Genomic DNA, 21,293 nt, shown 5'->3' on the forward strand with positions numbered 1-21,293 from the left:
CGCATGCTCCCGGCACCCCGCCGCGGGGAGTCAGTGCGCATGCCCAGAGTCTGCGGCGGCGGAGACCCGCGGGAGCCCGGGGTGGGCAGCGGGAGGCGCGTGCTCGGCGGGGGCGGGGCCGCATGTGCGCGTGCGCAGAAAGGCCTGCGCGGGACGGTGCGGCCAGCTGAGGAGAAGCCGCGCGGCGAGCGGAGGTGGGTGCGCGGCCGGCGGGCGGGCGCGCCGGGTCGCCGCTGTCACCGCGGCGGGGTGTGCTGAGGGAGGGCGCGTGGGCCAGCTGTGGGGCCTCCGTCCGAGGCGGGGCGCGGGGCGGCCGCGGCGTGGGTCGGAGGTCCGGAGCCGCGCACTCGGCTCCCCCGTACCCCTGGCACTGCCCGCCCCCGACGCTGCCCCGCACAGAGCGCGGGGGGCGCGACGCGACGCAGGGCGGGAGCCGACCTCGGCCCCGGCAGACGCCCACCCCAGGGCAGGGCCTGCGCCCCCGGCCGGCCGCTGTCCGCGCCGGCCGGCCCAGGGCGAGGCGTCGGTCGGAAAGAGCCGTCCCTGTGTCACTGCCTCCTGCGGGCACTTTCCGTCTCTGCGGGGTAGGAAATCCTCTTCTGGACCCGAAATTGCAACAGATGGTCTGATAACGTTTAGCTGTCAAAGACCTGCAACTGCTTCACTCCGGGCCCTCCTCTTGCCCCAGGATGACAGCCCACCCCCGAGAAGATTAACTGCCCGGCTTTGGAGTCCTGACTGGCGGGGCCCTTGGTACGGCCGCGGAGCCAGGTCTTCCAGCTGCCTTCCAGGCCGAGCCGCGAGACGGGACTTACACAAGGGCCCCTGGCCCTGTGCTGTCCGGGCAGGGGCTGCTGGCCTGGCCACAGGTTTTCATCAGTGACCTCACTCAGTACAGAAACAGATGTGCCATGGGCGTCCTGGATTACCACTTGCTGGGCTGTCATTAAAGACCAATGGTTGTCTAAGGATACCTGGGCTGTGTCAAGGCACAGATTGATGGGAGGTTAGCACTGTGTCCTGGAAGCACAGGCCTGGTGGGCGTCCTGGCTTGGTTGTGATGCTGGGCTTGCAGTCTTTCCTCGGCTGCTTATCCCTGGACAGGAGTCTCTCTGCCTCTCCAGGGAAGATGGAATCGTACCCCAAGCTGGTTCCTTACTCACTGAGTGCTTGCTCTTCCTGGTGTCAGTAGCGACTAATATGCAGTCAGGGAAAGAAACATCCTATGATTTGTCAGGTGTAGCTGTTCCCCCCCATGAAGGCCAGGCCCCCAATTCACTTCCCTTCACCAGCACTTGGTAGGCACCTGTAAATGTGTGCTGAATTGCCTGGAAGGCAAGTCTCAGGTTCCTTTCATTTAAAGAGATACAGACCAGAAGAAACAAACCCGGGTAAAAAAGGTCAAGAGATCTCACAAAGGTCTTACAGTTATCCTTCTGAGCCAGTGTTATGACCCCCCACACTGCTTCCTTCTGTTTTGAAGGTTGGTCCTCATCTAATCTTCTCAGCCCTCAGATAAAGCCTTTACCTGCAGTGTTTATCAGGCAGTGCTTGCTGCATTCAGAAGCTTGTCTGTCCCTGTGGAGGGGCTGGAGCTGTGCTGCGTCCACCCCTGCAGCCCTGCTGCCTCGCACAGGAGGGCGGGGTGCTGTCAGAGTGACTGTTGAAATGAGCCAAGGTGCTGAAACTTGTACCGTGGCTTCATCTGGGTTAAGGGGTGGCCTTTGGGGAATGTATAAGTGATCTAGGAATCTAGAAAGGTTTTTTATAACAATAATAAAGTTCACCCTCTGAATCTGCAAGTTCCCCACAGGTGGGCCTCCCCAGCTCTCGCTGACCACACCTGCCAGGACTGTTCAGCGGGCCAAGTGACCTTGGGCACACAGTGTTGCTCATTACAGTCTGAGCCAGCCTCAGAAGATGTATTTAAGTGTTTGCTTTTAGATGGTTTCTGGTTTAAAGGACATAAGGACCATGAGGCCAGTTATAAAAAGGCACTTGACATTTACCCTGTTGAATGTTTTCCCCGTCTGAGCATACCTTCTCTGTTATGACAACTCTGCCTGTGGGAGACAAAAGCCCTTTGCAACTGGAAGCAGCAGTTCAATGGCTGTTCCAAGTCACTTTCCAAATAGAGATAATATCAAAGAAACAAAACCTCAGACTTTTTACTAAGAATCAACAAATGTGTTACCTGGTGATTCTGCCATTCTCTTGAACCAAGGTTATTGGAAGCATACTTTGCATGAGGTGCTTACAATGCAGTGAGGGGACAGGCCAGGGAACTGTGGCACTGTGGCAGGTGCTCCCCCAGCAGTGGACAGAGCGCACCACAGGCACAGGGGAGCAGTGTTCAGCTGGCCTGCAGTGGGGACCCCTGAGAAGAGCTTGAGCTAAATTTTGAGGAACAAATAGGGCTGGCGAGACCATGTGAGAGAGAGCCTTCCGTGTGAAGGGACAGGCGTACCACTGCCCACTGGCTTTTGGGAGCAGGGCAGCAGTGGCTCTGCTGGTTGTGGTGACAACGAGGGAGGTAAAGCTAAGGAGTGAGGCTGGCAGCAGATTGGGAGAGGCCTTGCGTACCAGGCCCGAATTTGAATTTTACCCTGAGAGCCATGGGAAGCCACCAAAGGATGTTTTTGTGAGTGATGATGGCACTGTGTTCCCTGTGGGTGACCAGACAGTGGTGGCCAGGATGGCTTGGTGAAGGTCTGCACTGAGTCGAATTGGTTAAGGGACCACCATGGCCCGCCTATTGTGATGTAAGGCCCAGCACTGGTGAAGGGTGGCAGGGGGAATGGGGGCAGAAAGGAAAGTAAGACCATGAGACAAGTGGCTGCAGGGGTGGGGAGGACCATCAGTGAGGAGGGCCGTGGGAGCACTCCCAGAGTGGGTGACTAGCTGCTGGCAGTGGCATACCTCATGGGGTGTGCTGAGGGGGAGGGCTTGGGGGCTGTCGGTGACCTGGTTTGATGATGCTGAGGTGAGAGTTGGTAAGACTTCCTGGGGCAGGTAGATATGTACTATCCAGAGCCAAGGAGAGTGGACTGGGCTTGTGAGAATTTGGGGATACCTTCCTGTGTGGTGCTGAAGCCGGGGTGTGGGGTGGGCCTTCCCAGGAGAGCGAACAGAGTGAGAAGACTGAACCCTAGAGGTGCCTAGCGTTTTCTGTCCATAAAACAGTAGATAAGGTAACAGGAGTCTGATTAATAGCCCTTGCCTCTTGGGAGCCCAGGGGCAGGATAGTGGGCCTTTCATTTCTGTCACAGAGGCCCAGCTCATCTGTTAGAGTAAACAGCAAAATGTAAGACACTGAAGATGCAAACTCATAATTGGTTCTGGGCGCTTTCCTGTCTTGTGCATTTGTTTGCCTTTTAGGAAACTTCCAGATGGTCTCTCATCTCAAAGGACCCCATTTCTCTGCAGACTGAGGGTTGGTCTGAGTGCTCACACAATTAAATCTCTGAAAAGAGGCCTTCTCAGACCCAGATAGAGACCCAAGGTCGCAGAACTCTCAGGGCCCTCTCACTGTCCTCCCAGGACCCCCATTTCTGTGTGGTACATCGGCATTAGCAGCAGGTGGAACTTTGCAAAGACTGTTGAGGATATAGTCGCCAAATGTACGGCACCCCCATCCCAGTCACTCTGCCATGCAGAGGGGCCTCAGGGAGAGGGTGAGGAGAAGCTGATGATGCAAAAGGAGCCCCTATCTGCCCACAGGCAGCACATGGCCCCACGGGGCTGCCCTGCCTCTGGATAAGCACACAGCTGGCTGCTAGCCGCTATCTTCGTCTGATGGAACGTGTTCACTTAGGAGCCCATGAGACAAGATCTCACTCTGTCCTGTGCAGTTACGTCCCCCGCCTGGCCATGGGCCTTATCGGCCTCCCCTGGGTATTTATTGCACAAGGACCTGCTGGCAGGGTCGTGCATGAGCAGTCACGGTTTCTCCCACCATCCCACCCAGGCGTGCCCGCTCCTTACATGGGTTGGTAGTTGAGAACACACTACATGTGGCTTGGCCTATTTCCCATAATCTGAAACTGTGTCTGCCTATTGTTACACAGCTTTAACTGGGTACCACACACACTGAGCGTCACTGGGTTGGGTAGTTCTGTCACCCACAAGAGCCTCTCTTCTGTGCAGTGTTCTGAATGTAGCTTGTTACCTGCATCCTACCAAAAGCTCCCTTTGCCTTTCCTTGAATCATTTTGCCACTGTTCCCTAATTCTCTGTAGCTCCTTTTCTGGCTACGTCGCTCCAGCCTTTGTGTCTTGTAAACGTGTGGGCCTGGAAAGGGTCCAGGAGTGTGTGTTAACTCACCCTGCCTCTGGCATTTTTCCCTGCCCTCCTGAGCTGTTCCTCCCCACTTCCCAGTGCATAGTGGCACACTCCTTCTTCAGCAGCCCACTGCAGCCCAGGCCCTTTGGCTTCTTGGAGCCTGCGAGGCCGGACTGAGCTACGAACGGCACTCGCTCGTCTGCCCGTTGAGGAGCTGCTGAGGCCCTCTCCCTCCAGAACGCAGCAGAGGCTCCAGGAAACCCTGTGCCTTCCCCTCCACACCTGCTGCTGGGTGGGCCTGGTCCATACACCCGTCCCCACAGCCGGCAGCCCACTGAGGGCTTGTGTCCTTGTATTCCAGTGCCAGGTACACTGGCATTCAGGAAGCGTCCTGAATGCCTATTAAAGTGATGAAACTCGCAGGACTCTGTCCTGGCCGGCCCTGTTGTCAGGTCTACAAATGATTGGGAGGACCTGCGATGGGCCCGCCTTCCAGGGCACACCTGTCCTGGCACCTTCAGCCGGGGTTCCAAGGGCTGCTGACAGCCGAGTTCTCTTCTGTGCAGCTCACCCCTGCAGCTGGCTGGTTATCCTGTGCCCTGGGTGTGGTTTTCCCAGGCTGGCTGTTGGGAGGACCCTTTGAGCTCAGAAGATAAAGATCCCGAATTGGTCAAGCCCGGTTCCCACCCCCACCCCCCAGCCCTGCCTGTTGGTTCCCCTCAGCAAGGGGACTCTGCTTTGCTCAGAGTACCACGCTTCAAGCTCCAGCGTTGCTGGTGGGACCTGAGCTCGAACTGGCAGCCAGAGGCGGGCGGGCAGATCGGTAGCTAACTGGCTGGCGGTGCTGTGACTAAGGCCTCATGAATGGTTACACGCTTTGTACCTGGCACGTGCCCTCCATTGTGTGCCACCAGCACGTGGCCCACTATCAAGTTCCGAGGGAGCCGCTGGCGGGCAGTCACTGTAGAATGCTGGTCACCATTAATATTTGAAAACTCCATGTGCTCTGCTTCAGGGCTGAGGCACAGTGCCTGCTGTCCTGCCATGAGGGTGCCTGCTGGGAAGGTCACCTGCCTGGGACACGCTGGGAAGCTCCCTATTGTTACTGTGTGGAATTAAATTTCCTCTTCGGGCCCAAGCGGTTTGGGATTTTTCTGAATTGTCCATCTATCTCCTCTGTTTCCTTCTTCCTGTGTGCACAGGATGTGGTATGAGATGCCTGGGCTCAAAAGTCACAGTAGATAGAAGAGCCGGGCACACAAGCAGGTCCCTGCCAAGGCATGCCAAGAGGCCAGCCAGATCTGGACAAGCAGGAGTGGAGTGGGGGTAGGTCCCTGAGAGAAGGGTGAGCAGGCATGGGGCCTTTCCTCCTTCCCATGGTGGGCATCCCCGTGCATGGGGCATGAGGGCTGCAGTGGGCGCTGGGTCACCAATGCCCTTAGAGGGCTGGGAAGGGTTTCGGGTGGAGGTGGCAGAGTTCAGTGGGAGCCGAGCTGAGCTGCGTGGTTGCATGGAGTGTGTACAGGCTGGCGCAGGCGCAGGTCAGGAAGGCAGCAGAGGTGGGGGACTTGAGTTCAGGAGAGGATTCTAGGCTGAGAGGAGGATGGAGTCCTGCAAAAGCGACATCTAAGAGGCAGGCAGAGGGATGGGAGCAGGTGCAGCAGCAGCCAGCCAGCCCAGGGAGAGGGAGCTGGGAGCAGCAGGGGAGGCTTGGGAGGCTGGGGGAGAGGAGGGCCGCAGTGTCTGTGTCTCTAGACCTGGACATTCGGTGGAGGCGTGAAGGCAGTGGGCATGGTGCAGCCTGCTCCCCCCCAGAGCTTGATCGGAAAGAAAACAGAGTGGAGCTCGTGGAGCTTCACTCAAGTCTGTCACAGCAGGGAGGGTGCAGTACAGGTGCGGGAGAGCTGGGGTCCCCAGAAGGTGAGAACCAGGTCCAAGGGGTGTGCAGATCATGGGGCTCGAGAGGAGGGGAGCTCTGGCCAGCACCCGCCATCCATGGCACTGTGGTGTGGTAAACTAGTGTGCAGAATGGGAGGGCCTGCCAGGTGGCTATGCCACAGCCAGGGCAGCGTGGCCGTGGCCCCTCGGCAGCTGTTGTGTGGACGAGCATGGAGAAGTGCAGGCTTCTGGTGGGAGGCTGAGACAGGAGCCGGGAGCGGCCCAGCCCAACGGGTCTAGGCTGAGCAGGCAAGAAAGTGAAGCTACCAGGGGCTGGTTATGAGGGGAGGAGGAGGAGGGGAAGCCGTGGTGGCAGGGAGGCAGGAGGGGCAGTGCAGACCCCGGACAGGGCTGTGGGCAAATGGGGTACTGGTGGTGGTAGGAGACCTCTGGGTGGAGTGGTGTCGGGCTGGCCAGGGTGTGGACTGAACAGTAGAGGTGCAGCACTTCTGCAGCTGGGGAGCTTCACCCCAGGGCTCCCTACTCAGCCCACAGGCGCCCTGCAGTGATGGCAGCCCCAAGAGGCAGTGAGCTGGAATGAGAGGAGCAGAGTTCCGGGAAGAGCCAGGAGATGGGGCCGCAGGGTGGGCTGGGGTCTGGGGGAGACCCTGGGCAGAGGGCACATTCTAGGGAAGAGTCTGGCGATGGCTGAGCAGGGTCTGGAGGCTCACTTGCTGCTGCCTGGCCTGGAGGAGGAGTGCATTTGGAGAGAGGAAGAGGAGCAGGGGTGGGTAAAAGCGCATAGAGGAGCGTGGGGCATCAGTGAATGTAGCCACCCCTTCGTCAGGACAGAGTCATCTGCTGCCTGCAGAATCCAGAATCATCCTGCGGCTGAGGCCTCCACTGAGGGGCTGGTGTCCTCAGCCCAGGGTTCCAGCGAAGTGCTGAAGCTGTGTCTCCAGGCAGCCAGCCAGTAGCTAGGGTGGGACGGGGCGTTTGAGTGGGGCTTGTGCAGAAGGTCTTGCCTAACAGGAGAGGGTGGCCGCCACTGGCCTTGGAGTGCATCCTGCCCCGGCCCTGCTCTCACACCCGTGCCCCTTCGCAGTCCAAGGCTACAGCCTCAGGGATTTCTGCCAACCCCTCACCTCTGTCCACCTTCTCACCCGGCTGTCCTGTTCCCCGGTGCCCAGCAAGCTGAGCTGAGCCGCACTCTCAGCTGCCCACACTGCCCTTCCCTCCCATGTGTCCTGTTGTGTCCCCTTCCCTGTCCTGCTGCTGTTGTGTTCCTGCCTGGCTGCTGCCCTGTGTCTGAGCTTCCCCTGATCAGCCAGGAGCTGTCCTGTGCTCGCTTCCTTTCTCATCCCCAGACCTCCCACACCCTGAGCACTGGACTAGGGGCATCACCTCTGCACGCCCTCCCCAGTGCCAGGTGCCAAGAGGTGTCGAGGGACTGGTCACTCTGCCACCTGGCTTGTGCAAGGCCCTGCCTGAGAGGAGCATGCATGTCTGTCACGTGGTGCCCCAGGCCCAGAGCCCAGCGCCTCGCTGCCCCTCCTCCTGCGCCCATCCAGTCTGCCGGGCACCAGGCCCCTGCACACAGGGCTGCTACCCCAGCCTCCTTCCTCTTGGTTCATTGCTTCCTGGTCCCAGGAAGCAGACGTAGGTTGCTCACACTGCAGGGGAAGAACTGAGACAGCACAGCTGTCCTGGCACTGTGACTGAGGCCCAGGCCTGCGCGTCCCAAGGACACGTGCTGTTCCCACAGCCCAGGTGCGTTGGGGGTGAGTCACGGCTGGCAGGGTGGTAGTGGTTGGGGCTCAGGCGAACGCCAGCCTCCTCTGCACAGGGCTGCCTCTTGAGTGGTGGGCTGTGCTTGGCCTTCAGTGGCATCTGGGTGCAAGTGTGTGCCTTTTCTGAGGCCAGCATGAGCCTCTGGGGTCTGGGTGGGCCCTTAGCCCAGGGTTCTGCCTCCAGCCTGAGCCATGCTGGCCTCTGAGGCGTTGTCATGGGGCACTTGAAGCTCCGAAGCTGAGTACTGCCTCTGCCCCACCAAACCCTCCCCTGGGCTGCAACTCCCTCTTCCTAGCTTGGGGATCTGCGCCTCCCGGCTGTCCCCTGGGCTTGCCCCATCTCTGCCCTCCTCAGTGACCACAGTGGGTTTCTAAAATGTAGATCTGACGTCACCTCTGCTTAGGCTCTCCTCCGCTCCCAGCACCCCCCGGGGGAGCTGGCACACAAGGCCACCAGCCTCTCGTCCCACTGGACACTGCCTGCCCAAGGCTGCCCGCTTGCCGTGCCCCACCCCCGCCGTTCCTGCCCCCATGCGGCGCTTAGTCCCCATCTTCATACACTCATGCTGGTCAGCGCCCCGCCAGGCCTCTCATGGCTCAGAAAAGGCTTCTCGTAGAAGTCTGGGCAGTGGGAGCCCTGGTGGTGTGCTGGGCCCCTGGACAGGCAGCACAGTGTCCCGTGGTGGTGGCTGAGGTGGATTCACCCAGGCCTAATGTGCCAGTCTGTGTTTGTCTCATGAAAGCAAGTTTGTTTTCAAATCCAGTTGTTTGGGGAAATCATGTTCCCCACTGAAGAGGTGAAAAACGCAGAGGTCCCATGACTCATCTGTCCCCAGGCAGTGGCTCCAGAAGCCAGCCATGGACTCTCTGAGGGAGCCTGGCAGGGAGGCCTCCGCTCCTGAGGTGGGCGAGGGTCGTGGGCCCTGTGGAGTCACCATGAGCATCTGGGGGTGGGTGAGAGTCGTGGGCACTGCATGGTCGCTGTGAGCCTCCTGGGGTGAGCGAGGGTCACTGGAAGGGGCTTATGTTGGGGGAGCAGCACATCAAAGTGGCCCTTGGGAAGGGCTGTCCCAGAAGAGGGCAGAGCATATGGGGCATGTGGGGCCGGGGAAGAATCCTGTGCCTCCCCCTGGAGTAGAGGCCATGCTCCAGCCTTGACCCACTGGGACCCCCTCACTCCCCAGACAATCCATGAGCCGATGACAGGCCAGGGGGCCGAGGAGCAAGTAAGAGACCCTCATGACATCTGAGCTGCCCCAGCACAGGGCTCGCCAAGTGCTTCCTAAAAACGGTCTCAGCTAACCCCCAGGACGACTGGCTTTCAATACATCTGCAGGATCACATCCCTTCCCTGACGGCTGCTGTGCACATTCCTCCCAGTGCACAGCCCACCCGTAATGTCTCCCCTGCTCTTCCCCCAGCCCGCTGCGCTCCAGCCACATTGGGCACCCTCCTCCTGAGCACACCAGGCCTGCCCCTGCCTCAGGGCCTTTGCATTGCTCTTCTCCTGGTCCAGAGGGACCTTTCTTCAGCTCTTCTGGCTGCTGCTTTCTTATCACTTCAGCTCCAGTTGGGAGAGGTTCACCCTGGTAACCCCGGCTGAAGTAGCTGTCACCCTCCAGAGGTTGTGTGGTGTCCCCAGCTCTCTGAGACAGTCATGTCTGAAATCCCAGTGACTCCCAACAGGAGGTTGAGTGGAGTTTTTCCTATTTTCCCAGAATTGCAGGCTAGGCTCAAAGTTGAGGACAAAAGACACAGAGTCCTTCCTATGTTCCAAATTCAGGAGCTGAAGGGCTGGGGCCAACCTCCTCCACAGGGCTGACTGATGGAGAGGGGACACCTCAGAGAATGGCCCCACCCTGCCCCCGTTCCTCAGCAGCCAGTTTAAGATGCGTGTCCTTCAGGTGAGTGCAGTGTTTGTGCTGAGAAGCATTTCCTCCGTCCCCTGCTTGAGGCCTAGGGAAAGTGGTCTGCTAAGGCCCTGCTGGCCACCGACCCTGGGCCACCAGAGCAGGGTGAGGGCATGCGAGAGGGAAGGACTGCCTGTCCGTGGGACGTGGGACGTCGTCCACACCCCGGCCGGTGAGTCCGGAGCAAGGGCGCAGCCCGCACGTGTTGCACGGAGGCTGTTGCCGATGAGGTGGGAGGTGGGCCGTGTTTATCAGCTCCGTGTTACAGGCAGGCCCCTGCCATTCACAGAAGAGGCATGGCTTGTCTGGGGTTCAGGCAAACAAGTGGCAAAGCTGGACTTTGAAGCCAAGCCCGTCTGACTGAAAAGCGGGATCATTTGCCACATCGGCTCCTGCCTCCCTTCTCTACCCGACTGTCGGGCCTGGACTGGACGAGCCAGCGCAGCCGCCTTCCGGGCCTGGCATCTCGGGCAGGAGCTGGAGACTGGGGAAGAGCTGCTGTGGGCAGTGTGGTAGGATGGCCACAAGCCGCAGGGGGAAACCTGCAGAGCGTCGCTGCGACTCTGAAGCTCACCTCCGGAGTGTGAGTGTCCAACCCAGGTTATTTTATATTTTTCATCTGTTTCCTGCCCACCCCCCACCCCACTGACTTCCCCTTCCCAACAGTCAGTTTAAACAGTCTAACTCTATTGTGAGTGTGTGTGTGTGTGTGAGCAAACGTAAGAAAAAGACTTTGCCAGTGCTCTAAAATGCAAACAGTGGGCAGAAGGGGAATTGGTTCAAACAGGATTTACACTTTTACTCTGTAATTCTGCATTGACTTTCTTGATTATGCAGTCATGTAAAAAAAAAAAACACCTTGGGAAACCACTGTGGACCTGGCTTTATAGATGCCTAGGGAGGTCATCGCAAGTCTTGTTTGTGGCCCCAGAAATGCCATGCTCTCTTCTGTGTGGGGGCTCGAGGAGGAGGCCTACGGGGGTTCAGGGGGCTCCTCCAGGGTCTCCTGGCCATGTCCCTGCCTGAGTCCCTCGGAGCCCAGGGACCCCTGGGCTCCTTGCTGCAGTGGACAAACCGTGGGTCTGTTCCCTGAAGGGCCCCTCTGAAGGAACGTTGCAAGGGGCGATAATCGTTTATGAGTTTCTGGTTTAATATTCAACCTGAATCTGAGGCCAGCTGAGAGAGGGTTGGCACTGTCCTGCCCCTTGTTCTATTTATGAACATGTTTATTGCATGGAGAAAGAGCTGGTTCTTTTCATAGACAGGCTGGGCCTGGGGTCCCTCCAGAGGTGAGTGGGCGAGAGCCTAGAAAGGACAGTGTAAACCCCGCAGGTGATTTGCACGTGGAGGATGGTAGTGTGCAGTCCAGACACGGCCTGAAGGTGCGGTGGGCCTCCCAGCCTGGCCTCTGGCACCCGGGGAGAGGGCCCCTCATTGCCTTCTCACCCAGTATAGAGCGAATGAATCGACTCGCGTTCGGGTTTCTTCTGGGGAAGAAGGTTCTAGCACTGGCAGCCGGCCTGGTCCCTCTGGGGGCAAGGCTTTTCCAGTGGGGCATGTCAAATGGACCTTATTTTAATTAATGTTTTCTAAGGGTAAGTCCCTGTAAAAACACTATGAATACGTGTGCGTGCAAAAGAACTGGAAGCAGGGGCCTGCCTAGCTCTTGCACACCCAAGGTTCCAGCAGCATTATCCATAGTAGTGAGAAGGGGGAACAGCCCAGCCATCCCTCAGCAGATGAATGGATAAGTGAAATGTGTTCTGTTCATGTGGTGGAGTACTACTTAGCCACGAGGAGGGGTGAAATTCGGATAAGTTGAGGGGCAGGATGCATAGGTGGAGCACAGGATTTTTAGGGTAGTGGAACTGCTCCGTATGGCACTGTACTGTGGATACATATCACTCTGTGTTTGTCCATACTCACAGAATATCACCAGGGGTGAACCCCCATTCACCTGTAGATTTGGGGTCACTCTGATGTGTCAATGCAGGCTCACCTGTTGTACATGTCCCAGTCTCGTGAGGATGTTGACCAGGGGGAGACATGCATGTGTGGGCACGGGTGTGTGGGAATCTCTGTGCCTCCTGCTTCAGTTTGCTATGAACCTAAAGCTGCCCTAAAAGATGAAGCCTTACATCTGAATGAAATTCTGATAGATGCCATAAATACAGATGAACCTTGAGGACATGATGCTAAGCTAAATGAAATAAGCCAGACACAGGAGACCCCCCCATCTCAGTGTCGTGAGGCCCCCGAGTGCTCAGATTCATAGGCAGGGAGTGTGCAGGTGGGGCAGGGAAGGGAGTGCTTGATGGGGCACAATTTCATCTGGGGTGATGAGAAGGTTCCGGAAGGATGGAGGCAGTGGTTGCACAACAGTGTCATTGTGCTTAGTGCACTGAGCTGTGTGCTTAACAATGGTTAAGATGGTATATTCTGTGTATACTCACCCCCACACACTAACACCATATCGAGGTGTTTTCACAGGACATCTCATAAGTACTTTACTGCATAGGCTTTACTGCATAATTCTTTACTTACCACTCAGTGTTCTTAAGATATTTGCTTCTTATATTTTCAGAATGTTCTAGATGCAAGAGAAACCGGACTGATGTGGTCATTTACCAAAACTCTCTGAAGCAAACCCTTGTGACATCTCTGACCACTTGTACAACCCTGGGCGGAAATGTTAGTCTGAGGTGTGTGGGCTGACTGTTGTACTTTTGTGCTGAGAATGGTAGCCTTTGGCAAAAACATGTTAAATTGTGGTGCCCTGAACAGTAGACTCTGTCTCTCTGTCCACACATGGTGACCTGTCAGCCAGTCTCAAATAGCACATCTTTCCCATTTTTCTGCATCTGCCTGAATCTCAATAGCTGCCCCTCATGGAAAGACAGCCCCAAACCCCCCATACTTCTGGCTCATTTGGACCCAGAACTGTGTTCTTTGGAGCTGTGACACCTTCCATTATTTCTCAGCCCTGTGATTTTTCTCTGAAGTAGAGCCTGAAACTAGCTGGCATTACTAGAGAGTTAAAAGCTGGCTTCCACTTTCCACAGGACAGAGCAGCTACGTGTCTTCCTCCCAACACACAGCTGGTTTAAGCTCTGCAGGTTTCGAGAACTGAAACGAAGCATCTCTTGACTTACTGGGGTCTTCGTGACCAGCAGGTGCATCTCGGGAGGCCCCAGGGTGGCGTGCAGGATCCCGTTGGGTCTCCTGCCCCCAAGCAGAGTCAGGCCCTCAAAGTCCTTCTGGGAGCCCATCTCCAGCCTCTCATTACACAGGATCTGTGGGACCTGCTCAGATAACTTCATAGGCCCATGACAGGAAGTTTTACTCCAGAGTTCATAGTGCATCCTCAGAGTAGCCACTTATCTCAAAGGAGGGGTCTTTCCAATAGTTCATAGAAAGATTTTTATTTTTTATTTAAAAAATTTTATTGAAGTATAGTTGATATACAATGTTACATTGGTTTAAGATGTACAACATACTGATTTAAAAAAATTTTTTTGGTATCATTGATCTACAATTACATGAGCAACATTATGTTTCCTAGACTCCCCCTATCATCAAGTCCCCCCCACATACCCCGTTACAGTCACTGTCCTTCAGCGTAGTAAGATGCTGTAGAATCACTACTTGTCTTCTCTGTGTTGTACGGCCCTCCCTGTGCCCCCCTCCACATTATGTCTGCTAGTAGTAATGCCCCTTTTTTTCCCCTTATCCCTCCCTTCCGACCCACCCTCCCCAGCCCTAGTCCCTTTCCCTTTGGTAACTGTTAGTCCCTTCTTGGGTTCTGTGAGTCTGCTGCTGTTTTGTTCCTTCAGTTTTTTTCTTTGTTCTTATACTCCACAGATGAGTGAAATCATTTGATGCTTGTCTTTTTCTGCCTGGCTTATTTCACTGAGCATAATACCCTCCAGCTCCATCTGTGTTGTTGCAAATGGTAGGATTGTTTTCTTCTTATGGCTGAATAATACTCCATTGTGTATATGTACCACATCTTCTTTATGTTCATAGAAAGTTTTTAAACAAATCCGTGCTTTCAAATGTGGACCTCTGTACTCTGTATTAAGTGTGGTTTTTAATCCTACAGGATATGGGTTGGCAAATGGGTTAGCAGAAAAGCCACGAAGACAGCTGGGGATTTAGCTGCTCTTTGCCCGCCACAGCCCAGGGCCCACCCTCCAGGTGCACCCTGCACTATGGACTCCCCGGGGTATAACTGCTTTGTGGACAGAGCCAAGATGGACGCTGCCATCCAGGACCTGGGACCCAGGGAGCTGAGCTGCATGGAGCTGCAGGAGCTCAAGCAGCTGGCTCGCCAGGGCTATTGGGCCCGTAGCCATGCCCTGCGGGAGAGGGTGTATCAGCGCCTGATCCGGGACATCCCCTGCCGCACAGTCACTCCCGATGCCAGTGTGTACAGTGATATAGTGGGCAAGATCGTGGGCAAGCACAGCAGTGGCAGCCTGCCACTGCCCGAGTTTGTGGACAACACCCAGGTGCCCAGCTACTGCCTGAACCCGCGGGGCCAGGGTGCTGTACGCAAGATCCTGCTGTGCATCGCCAACCAGTTCCCCGACGTCTCCTTCTGCCCCGCCCTGCCCGCTGTGGTGGCCCTGCTGCTGCACTACAGCATCGATGAGGCCGAGTGCTTCGAGAAGGCCTGCCGCATCCTGGCCTGTAATGACCCCAGCAGAAAGCTCATTGACCAGAGCTTCCTGGCCTTCGAGTCCTCCTGCATGACTTTCGGAGACCTGGTGAACAAGTACTGCCAGGCAGCTCACAAGCTCATGGTGGCCGTGTCGGAGGACGTGCTGCAGGTCTATGCTGATTGGCAGCGTTGGCTGTTCGGGGAGCTGCCCCTCAACTACTTTGCCCGCGTCTTTGATGTCTTCCTGGTGGAAGGTTACAAGGTGTTGTACCGCGTCGCACTGGCAATCCTCAAGTTCTTCCACAAGGTGAGAGCCGGGCAGCCAGCGGAGTCGGACAGTGTGAAACAGGACATCCGCACCTTTGTCAAGGACATCGCCAAGACCGTGTCTCCCGAGAAGCTGCTGGAGAAGGCGTTTGCCATCCGCCTCTTCTCGCGGAAGGAGATTCAGCTGCTGCAGATGGCCAACGAGAAAGCGCTGAAGCAGAAGGGCATCACAGTCAAGCAGAAGAGGTGGGCAGGCCTCGAGGGGGCCCTCGGGTGGGGTTCTGGCGGAATGCACCCTGGGGGCTTGGGGCAGAGCTCCTCGTCCTGTCAGCCTCCTGGTCTGCTTCTGGGAGAAAGGGCTTCCTGGCTGCAGCCACAGGCTGCTGAGGCAGCGTGGGGCCCGAGGGCAGGCCACGGCTGAGAAGGAAGCTGGACGCTGAGTGTGAGTCAGAAGGTCTAGTAGTCAGCCAGGCTGGCTGCCTCGGGTCGTTGCGGAGCAGCCCCTGCTCTGCCCTCCCCTCAGCCCTGCTCCCTAGCCGGCCCTTCTGGGGGCTGCTCGGCATGGCCCCTGCCCTGAGCACAGCCCCATGGGGAGCAGGGGCAGGAAGGGCCCCCAGTGCCCCGAGGACATCTGGGTGGGTCGCTGTGATGGGCTGTAGGTGCCGTGGCCTTCCTCTCCGGGGCCAGAGGCAGGCGCCCCCTGGGCATCTGTACCGACCCCTGACCTCTCCTTGTCGGTTTTGTTTTTCTTTTTCTCCGTGTCCGTTGCTTCCTCCTGTTTTTCAGTGTTTCACTCTCTAAAAGGTAGGTCTGGAGACCACGTCTCCACTGCGGGCATCTCCTGGCTGTCCTGGGCCTGGCTGCTGGCTGTGGCTCTCAGGGCCTGGTTCAGCAGGGCTGTCTCAGAGCCTGGCTGACCTTCAGGCCCCACCTGTCTGTCTGTCTGTCTGCCTGCCTGCCTGCCTGCCCACCTGCCCGCCTGCCCGCCTGCCCACCCTCCTGCCTGCCTGCCTGCCTGCCTGCCCGGCTCCCTGAGTTTTGTGTCTGCTGGTGCGTGGCTGGCTCTGAGGCATTGTCCTACCAGAGCCCACTTGCCCTCTGTCCCCATGCCTTAGAGGAAAGGTGCTTTTGTCTCCCAAGGCTGGGCACTCTCCCCTCTTTGTAAGGGGATTGGGGAGGGCCTCCAGGGGTCAGCTCTGCCCTCTTTCTTCTCGAACAGAGGGAGTTCCCTCAGGCTTAGCTCCCTTGAGAGGCTCTGCGCACCTCTAGGGTGGGGGCCGAGGTCGGGGCTGAGCCTGCTGTGCTCTGAATCCCTCCCTGCTCTCCCCAGGCAGTTTGTGCACTTGGCCGTCCACGCGGAGAACTTCCACTCAGAGATTGTCAGTGTGAAGGAGATGAGAGACATCTGGTCCTGGGTCCCTGAGCGGTTCGCCCTCTGCCAGCCTCTCCTGCTCTTCTCGTCGCTGCAGCATGGGTACAGCCTGACCAGGTAACGCCCCGGGGCCAGGGTGGCTGGACCTGCCCTCCCAAAGCCCCTAGGCATGGCCTTTGAGGGCGTAGTAGGGGTGGAGTGAGCTGCCGAGTTGCCCAGCTCTGAGCCCTGCCCACACTTCTGGGGGACACATGGGGAGACCGGAAATGGACCTTTGAACCTGGGCACCTTGGGGGGGTCTAGAACGAGGACCCCCTTATTTGGGCTTCTCTCACTTCCAGGCCACCTGGACTTTAGGGTCATTGCTGTGCACGGCACAACTCCAGGCCCTGTGCAGATGCCGTGGCCACACTGGGCGCTTACAGAGCCCCAGGGCAGGGTGACTTGCAGCCATGGGCCTGTGGGTCACTGCTCCCGACCCCTTCCTCACTGGCCCCCAGGTGGGTCCCGTTGGCCCTGGGGGGCTGTGCTGGTGCTGAGCCTTGGGCAGATCCAAGGCACCCAAGACACCACTGCCCAGGTGCCCCTGTGAGCCTCAGATGGCAGGTGGCCCCAGAAGTTCTGGCTTGGGTCACAGGTGACCTGGCAGAGGTGATGCAGGCAGAGCTGGCCCATCCCTGTGCTGCATGGGAGGTCTGCTGAGGGGGTGCCAGCCAAACCTTGGCACCCAGCACCACCACAGCGGCTGCCCCAGGCCTCCTCAGACTTCCCGGTGCTGCCCAGGGCCACCAGGGCATTCTGAGCTTCCAGGAACAGGGACCTGTTTCTCTGGCTCCTGCTTCCCCGAAGCACCTGGCACATGGCTCTGCCTGCTGAAGGCGTCTGCCACGTGGCTTCTCCCCCACATCACGCCAGGATACGCGGTCCTGGTAGGCTGACCACTCGGCCTTCAGGCTGCCTGGCATGGGTGCCCTCTTGGCTGAGAAGAGTGCCCAGCCCAGGTGTTGCCAGGCCCCTGGCCGCTGTGCCCAATCCAGAGGAAATAAGGAAACAGTGTCCAGACCCATCCACCAGCAGCCCCAGTTTCTCAGATGCCATGGCTGTCAGTCAATGAATTCTGGCCAGACGAGGTGCAGGAAGGGGTGCAAGGCTAACTCATGCTCTGTGCCCCCAGGTTCTATTTCCAGTGTGAAGGACACGAGCCCACCCTCCTGCTCATCAAGACCACACAGAAAGAGGTGAGGAGGGCGCCCGGGGTCCTGGCATCTCCTGTGCTCTGGGGCATCTGCTGCCCCCATGCTGCAGGGGGCAGGTGCTGCGCAGCCCCCACTCAGGCTTCCTGGGCTTGGGGGTGCAGAGCAGAGCCAGCTCCTCAGAGAGGTGAGTCCTGCCTCCCTGGCTGACCTCCAAGCCTCCAGGGCCCTCTTATTGCCCCCAGGAGTCCAGGCGCCTGCTGACATGGCCCAGTGGCTCAGCCGGGAGCCTAGCTTAGGGGGCAAGAATGCCTGGTGCGTGAGGCCCCACCTCCTCCAGCCGCAGCAGGTGGGGTCAGGGAGCTCTCAGGGTCCCTGCACAGCTTCCCCTGGAGAGTACCTGAGACATCAGGACAGGGCAGAGCTCATGAGCCCATCCCAGGGGGTCTTCATGCAGTGGAGGCTCCCAAACCCACACCTGTGGAGCCCCTCGCCCCATTACAGACCCTGTCCTGGTGTCCAGGAGGAGCCTGGGCATCTGTGTCCCAGCAGGTGACTGACTCAGACACCTTGGGCCAACCCCGCGGCCCCTCAAAGGACTGAGTTGAATGGTGAGATGGAGCCCTGAGCTGGCTGTGGGCCAGAATGTTCTCGAGCATGGGCACCTCCGGGAAGCTTCTGTCTGCAGGGTGTCTGTGGGCAGATGCCCCAAATCAGAGTGGACGTGGGCTTGTTTCCCTCTTGAGGGCCAAGGAGGGAAACGAGTATCCCAAATGGGCTGATGAGGGTGGAGGCAGCCCCACCTGCCCCACTTGGCCTTTGTTAACCGCTCTGCACCTCTGGCCCTTGCTCTCTTATGAGCAGGGCTCTGCTCCGGAGCTCCTGTAGGGGGCAGGTGCCACCTCACCCTGGCCTTTCTCCCCAGGTCTGCGGAGCTTACCTGTCAACAGACTGGAGTGAGAGAAATAAGTTCGGGGGCAAACTTGGCTTCTTTGGGACTGGGGAGTGTTTCGTGTTTAGGGTGAGTGGATCTCCCTGGGGGAACCTGGGTCAGCAGGCCCACACTGTGCTCCCTGCCCCCGTGACCCTGCTCTACATCCATCGTACAGCGGCCACACAGGGACACCTCCCAATTCCCTGCTGGGTTGTGCACGTTGGACCTGCTCCATGAGAGCAGGTGGGCGCCCTCTGCCCGCCACAGCACCACGTCCCCGCCTGCTCTGGGGCCTCACACACAGGGGGCTCCAATGAAGACGGGGGGTGGCGGGTGCAGGGGGAAGAGGGGCCCGCAGGCACTGAGTGCTGGACTCTCATGCTGCCCTCCCACCCTCAGCTGCAGCCTGAGGTCCAGCGTTACGAGTGGGTGGTCATCAAACACCCAGAGCTCACCAAGCCAGTGTCCCTGGAGACCACCACCACCCTGTCCCCGCTCTGCCACTCCGCATCCTCAGAGCCCACTGACCGCCTCTCACCTTTCCTGGCCGCCCGGCACTTCAACCTGCCCTCCAAGACCGAGTCCATGTTCATGGCCGGGGGCAATGACTGCCTCATCATAGGTGGGCGCTGCCCCCCTCAGGCCGGGCCCCTGCCTGCGCTTGGTCACTGGCCTGGGAGGAGGCTGTGGGGCTGTGCGCAGCTGGACCAGTGCAGGCGCCAAGTGCCTCACCTGAGGGACGGGCGGGGAAGGGAGTGGGATTGCTGGGGGAGGAATGGGCACAAGGGATGGAATGGGGAGAGGAGGGTGCATCTGGGGGCTGGGCTGGGAGGTGCGGCATGCCTGGAATTCGGGGATTGAAGGCCAGCCCTGTGGCTGTAGAGAGGCCTCCGGCAGGGCTGGGGCAGGCCCAGCTCTGAGACTCGCCCTGTGCGAGTAGAGCTCAGGAGCAGAGGAAGGCACCACAGGGCAAGGCTGGACAGAGGCACCACTGACCCTGGCACCCTGCAGGCGGAGGCGGTGGCCAGGCGCTCTATATTGATGGGGACCTGAACCGGGGCCGCACAGGCCACTGTGACACTTTCAACAACCAGCCCCTCTGCTCAGAGAACTTCCTCATCACTGCCGTGGAGGCCTGGGGCTTCCAAGACCCTGACACCCAGTGACGGGCCTATGCCAATGGTGAGCCCCCTGTGCCATAGGTGCAGGGTGAGCCCACAGGTGGGAGGGGCTCAGTTTAGGGTGAGTAGGTCTCCCTGGGGGAGCCTGGGTGGGCAGGCCAAGCCCCCATGACCCCGCCATATGGTCACCCCACAGGACCACCTGGTCCCCTCTGGGCTGCAGTTGGTAGGACCCCTTTTCAGGAAGGAGGCAGTGAATGGAGATCCCCTACCACGTGCATGGGCAGCATCCAGTGCAGCTGGGGCTCTGGCTGATGCCCCTCCTGGGCCTGCTCAGACCTGCCCATACTTGCCATGGCCTCCACCTGAGACTCCGTCCCTGGCTCCCCTGGAAGCATCCTGTGCCCAAGACTTGGGCGCGGCTGCATCTTGCAGGCTAAGCCTTAGTGCCTCGTCGGAGCGGGACTGGAAAGGCAGAAGGACCTGCCCCCGCTGTGTGTCCGTGGCTCCCCCTGCTGGTGCCTCTTAGCATGGCTCCTGAGCAGGGCCTTGCAGCCACCGGGAGCCTGACCCGTGGCTGGGGGCTGGCTCCCAGAGGAGATGGGCACCCTAGGGGCTGCTCCTTGCAGGACCTCCCTCCCGCCCCAGGAACATCAGCCTGGAGCTTCTGACCCAGTGGCCTCCTCCCCCGCTGGCCCCTGGGGCTGCCTTTTAGTAACTGCAGGGGAGCAGGGGAAGGCCTGCTTTAGCTGAGCTCTAGGCCCCCACAGAGGGCTGAGGGCCAGTGGGATGACGGGCTGGAGGAGACACCACGCCTGCTTGGGTTTCTGCAGGGCCTGAAGCCTTTGCTGAGCCTCACGGTGGGCTCACCTGAAGAGACCGCCTAGGATGGCCACAGAAGGGTCCTCTGTGACTGACCCCAGACCAGCCAGCTGCATTTCCAGAGGCCTGTCCAGTGAAGCCGGAACCCAAGGGGGCTTCTTAAGACCCCTCCTCTTGCGCCTGGGGCCTCCTTAGCTGCCCTGCAGTCTCTGTGGCAGCCCCAGGAGCTGGTCCAGACCCCTCAGCGTGGCATGCTCATCTTGGTCCAGCCCTGTCCACCTCTCCTTCAGGCCTCGAACTCCTGCATGCTAGGTGCCGGGCTGCACCGCCCCCCAGCTCCCTGCCCACGCAGCACCTTCCCCACTCGCCCCTCTCTGCACAGCATGTGTCCTGCCTCTGCATCTCTCGCAGGGCAGTGCTGTGGTCAGCCACGTAGCTTGGCAGTTGTGCTGCCACCTCTCCCTTCTTCCCCACCCCACCCTGTCCATGCCCTACGCACGGTAGGTGCCAAGGGAAAACTTGCCAGTCTCCCACCCCGTGACCTCCCTCAGTTGGTCCTGAGGGCCTGGGCACCCCAGAAGGAGGAGGGGAAGACTGGGGCCCTGGCTGCCTGAGCTACAGGTGCTGGGGGTCGTGCTCCCTAGCCAGTCCCCACTTGGCTCCAGCCAGGCCCCTCAGCTGTCTCCACATCCTGCTTGCCCTTCCCGTGGACACTGGTTCTCCCCGCCCCTGCTCAGATCTCCCGGTGGGGCCGCAGTGGTGCAGGAGGAAGCACCAGGAGCCGGTGTGGCTTTGAGCTAGCCAGTGCATCTGCCTGGAACTCAGTTTCCCCAACTGTAAAATGGAGCCAGTCATCCTGCTCTTCTGTCCCCACGGGACTATTGAGAAGCTCAGAGGGGGACAGTGCGAGTCCCTGGTGAGGGGAGAGGTGCTGGGAGGTGCTGTCACTGCTTCCCTCCCCTCCAGACCCCTGCAGCCCTTACCATCCCCTTCCTCTGGGCCCCCAGAACTCTCCTGTACTGCCGACTTTGGTGTGCATTAAACACGGTCTCATTACATGAA

The 21,293-nt window shown here is 58.8% G+C and overlaps 1 protein-coding gene across 11 annotated transcripts; it reads left to right on the forward strand.

Annotated features, from left to right (window-relative positions):
* The first annotated feature begins 60 nt into the window (after positions 1 to 60).
* On the forward strand, positions 61 to 21,293 carry TBC1D24 (TBC1 domain family member 24). 11 transcript variants are annotated; one of them, XM_057487639.1, is made up of 13 exons: positions 9,733 to 9,853; positions 10,149 to 10,442; positions 12,444 to 12,561; positions 12,922 to 13,032; positions 13,721 to 13,811; positions 13,962 to 15,035; positions 15,576 to 15,593; positions 16,120 to 16,278; positions 17,336 to 17,399; positions 18,280 to 18,375; positions 18,688 to 18,910; positions 19,300 to 19,470; positions 20,243 to 21,293. In XM_057487639.1, exons 5-12 carry the CDS (start codon positions 13,738 to 13,740, stop codon positions 19,452 to 19,454), a joined length of 1,863 nt encoding a protein of 620 aa, XP_057343622.1. In that variant the 5' UTR covers positions 9,733 to 9,853; positions 10,149 to 10,442; positions 12,444 to 12,561; positions 12,922 to 13,032; positions 13,721 to 13,737; the 3' UTR covers positions 19,455 to 19,470; positions 20,243 to 21,293. The 11 variants fall into 11 exon arrangements, with proteins under 11 accessions (XP_057343624.1, XP_057343621.1, XP_036776470.1 ...); XM_057487641.1 differs by lacking the exons at positions 9,733 to 9,853; positions 10,149 to 10,442 and adding an exon at positions 61 to 194; XM_057487640.1 differs by lacking the exon at positions 10,149 to 10,442 and having other exon boundaries at positions 9,776 to 9,853.

The sequence above is a fragment of the Manis pentadactyla genome, chromosome 10 (genome assembly GCF_030020395.1).
Source record: "Manis pentadactyla isolate mManPen7 chromosome 10, mManPen7.hap1, whole genome shotgun sequence".
NCBI classification, from domain to species: domain Eukaryota; kingdom Metazoa; phylum Chordata; class Mammalia; order Pholidota; family Manidae; genus Manis; species Manis pentadactyla.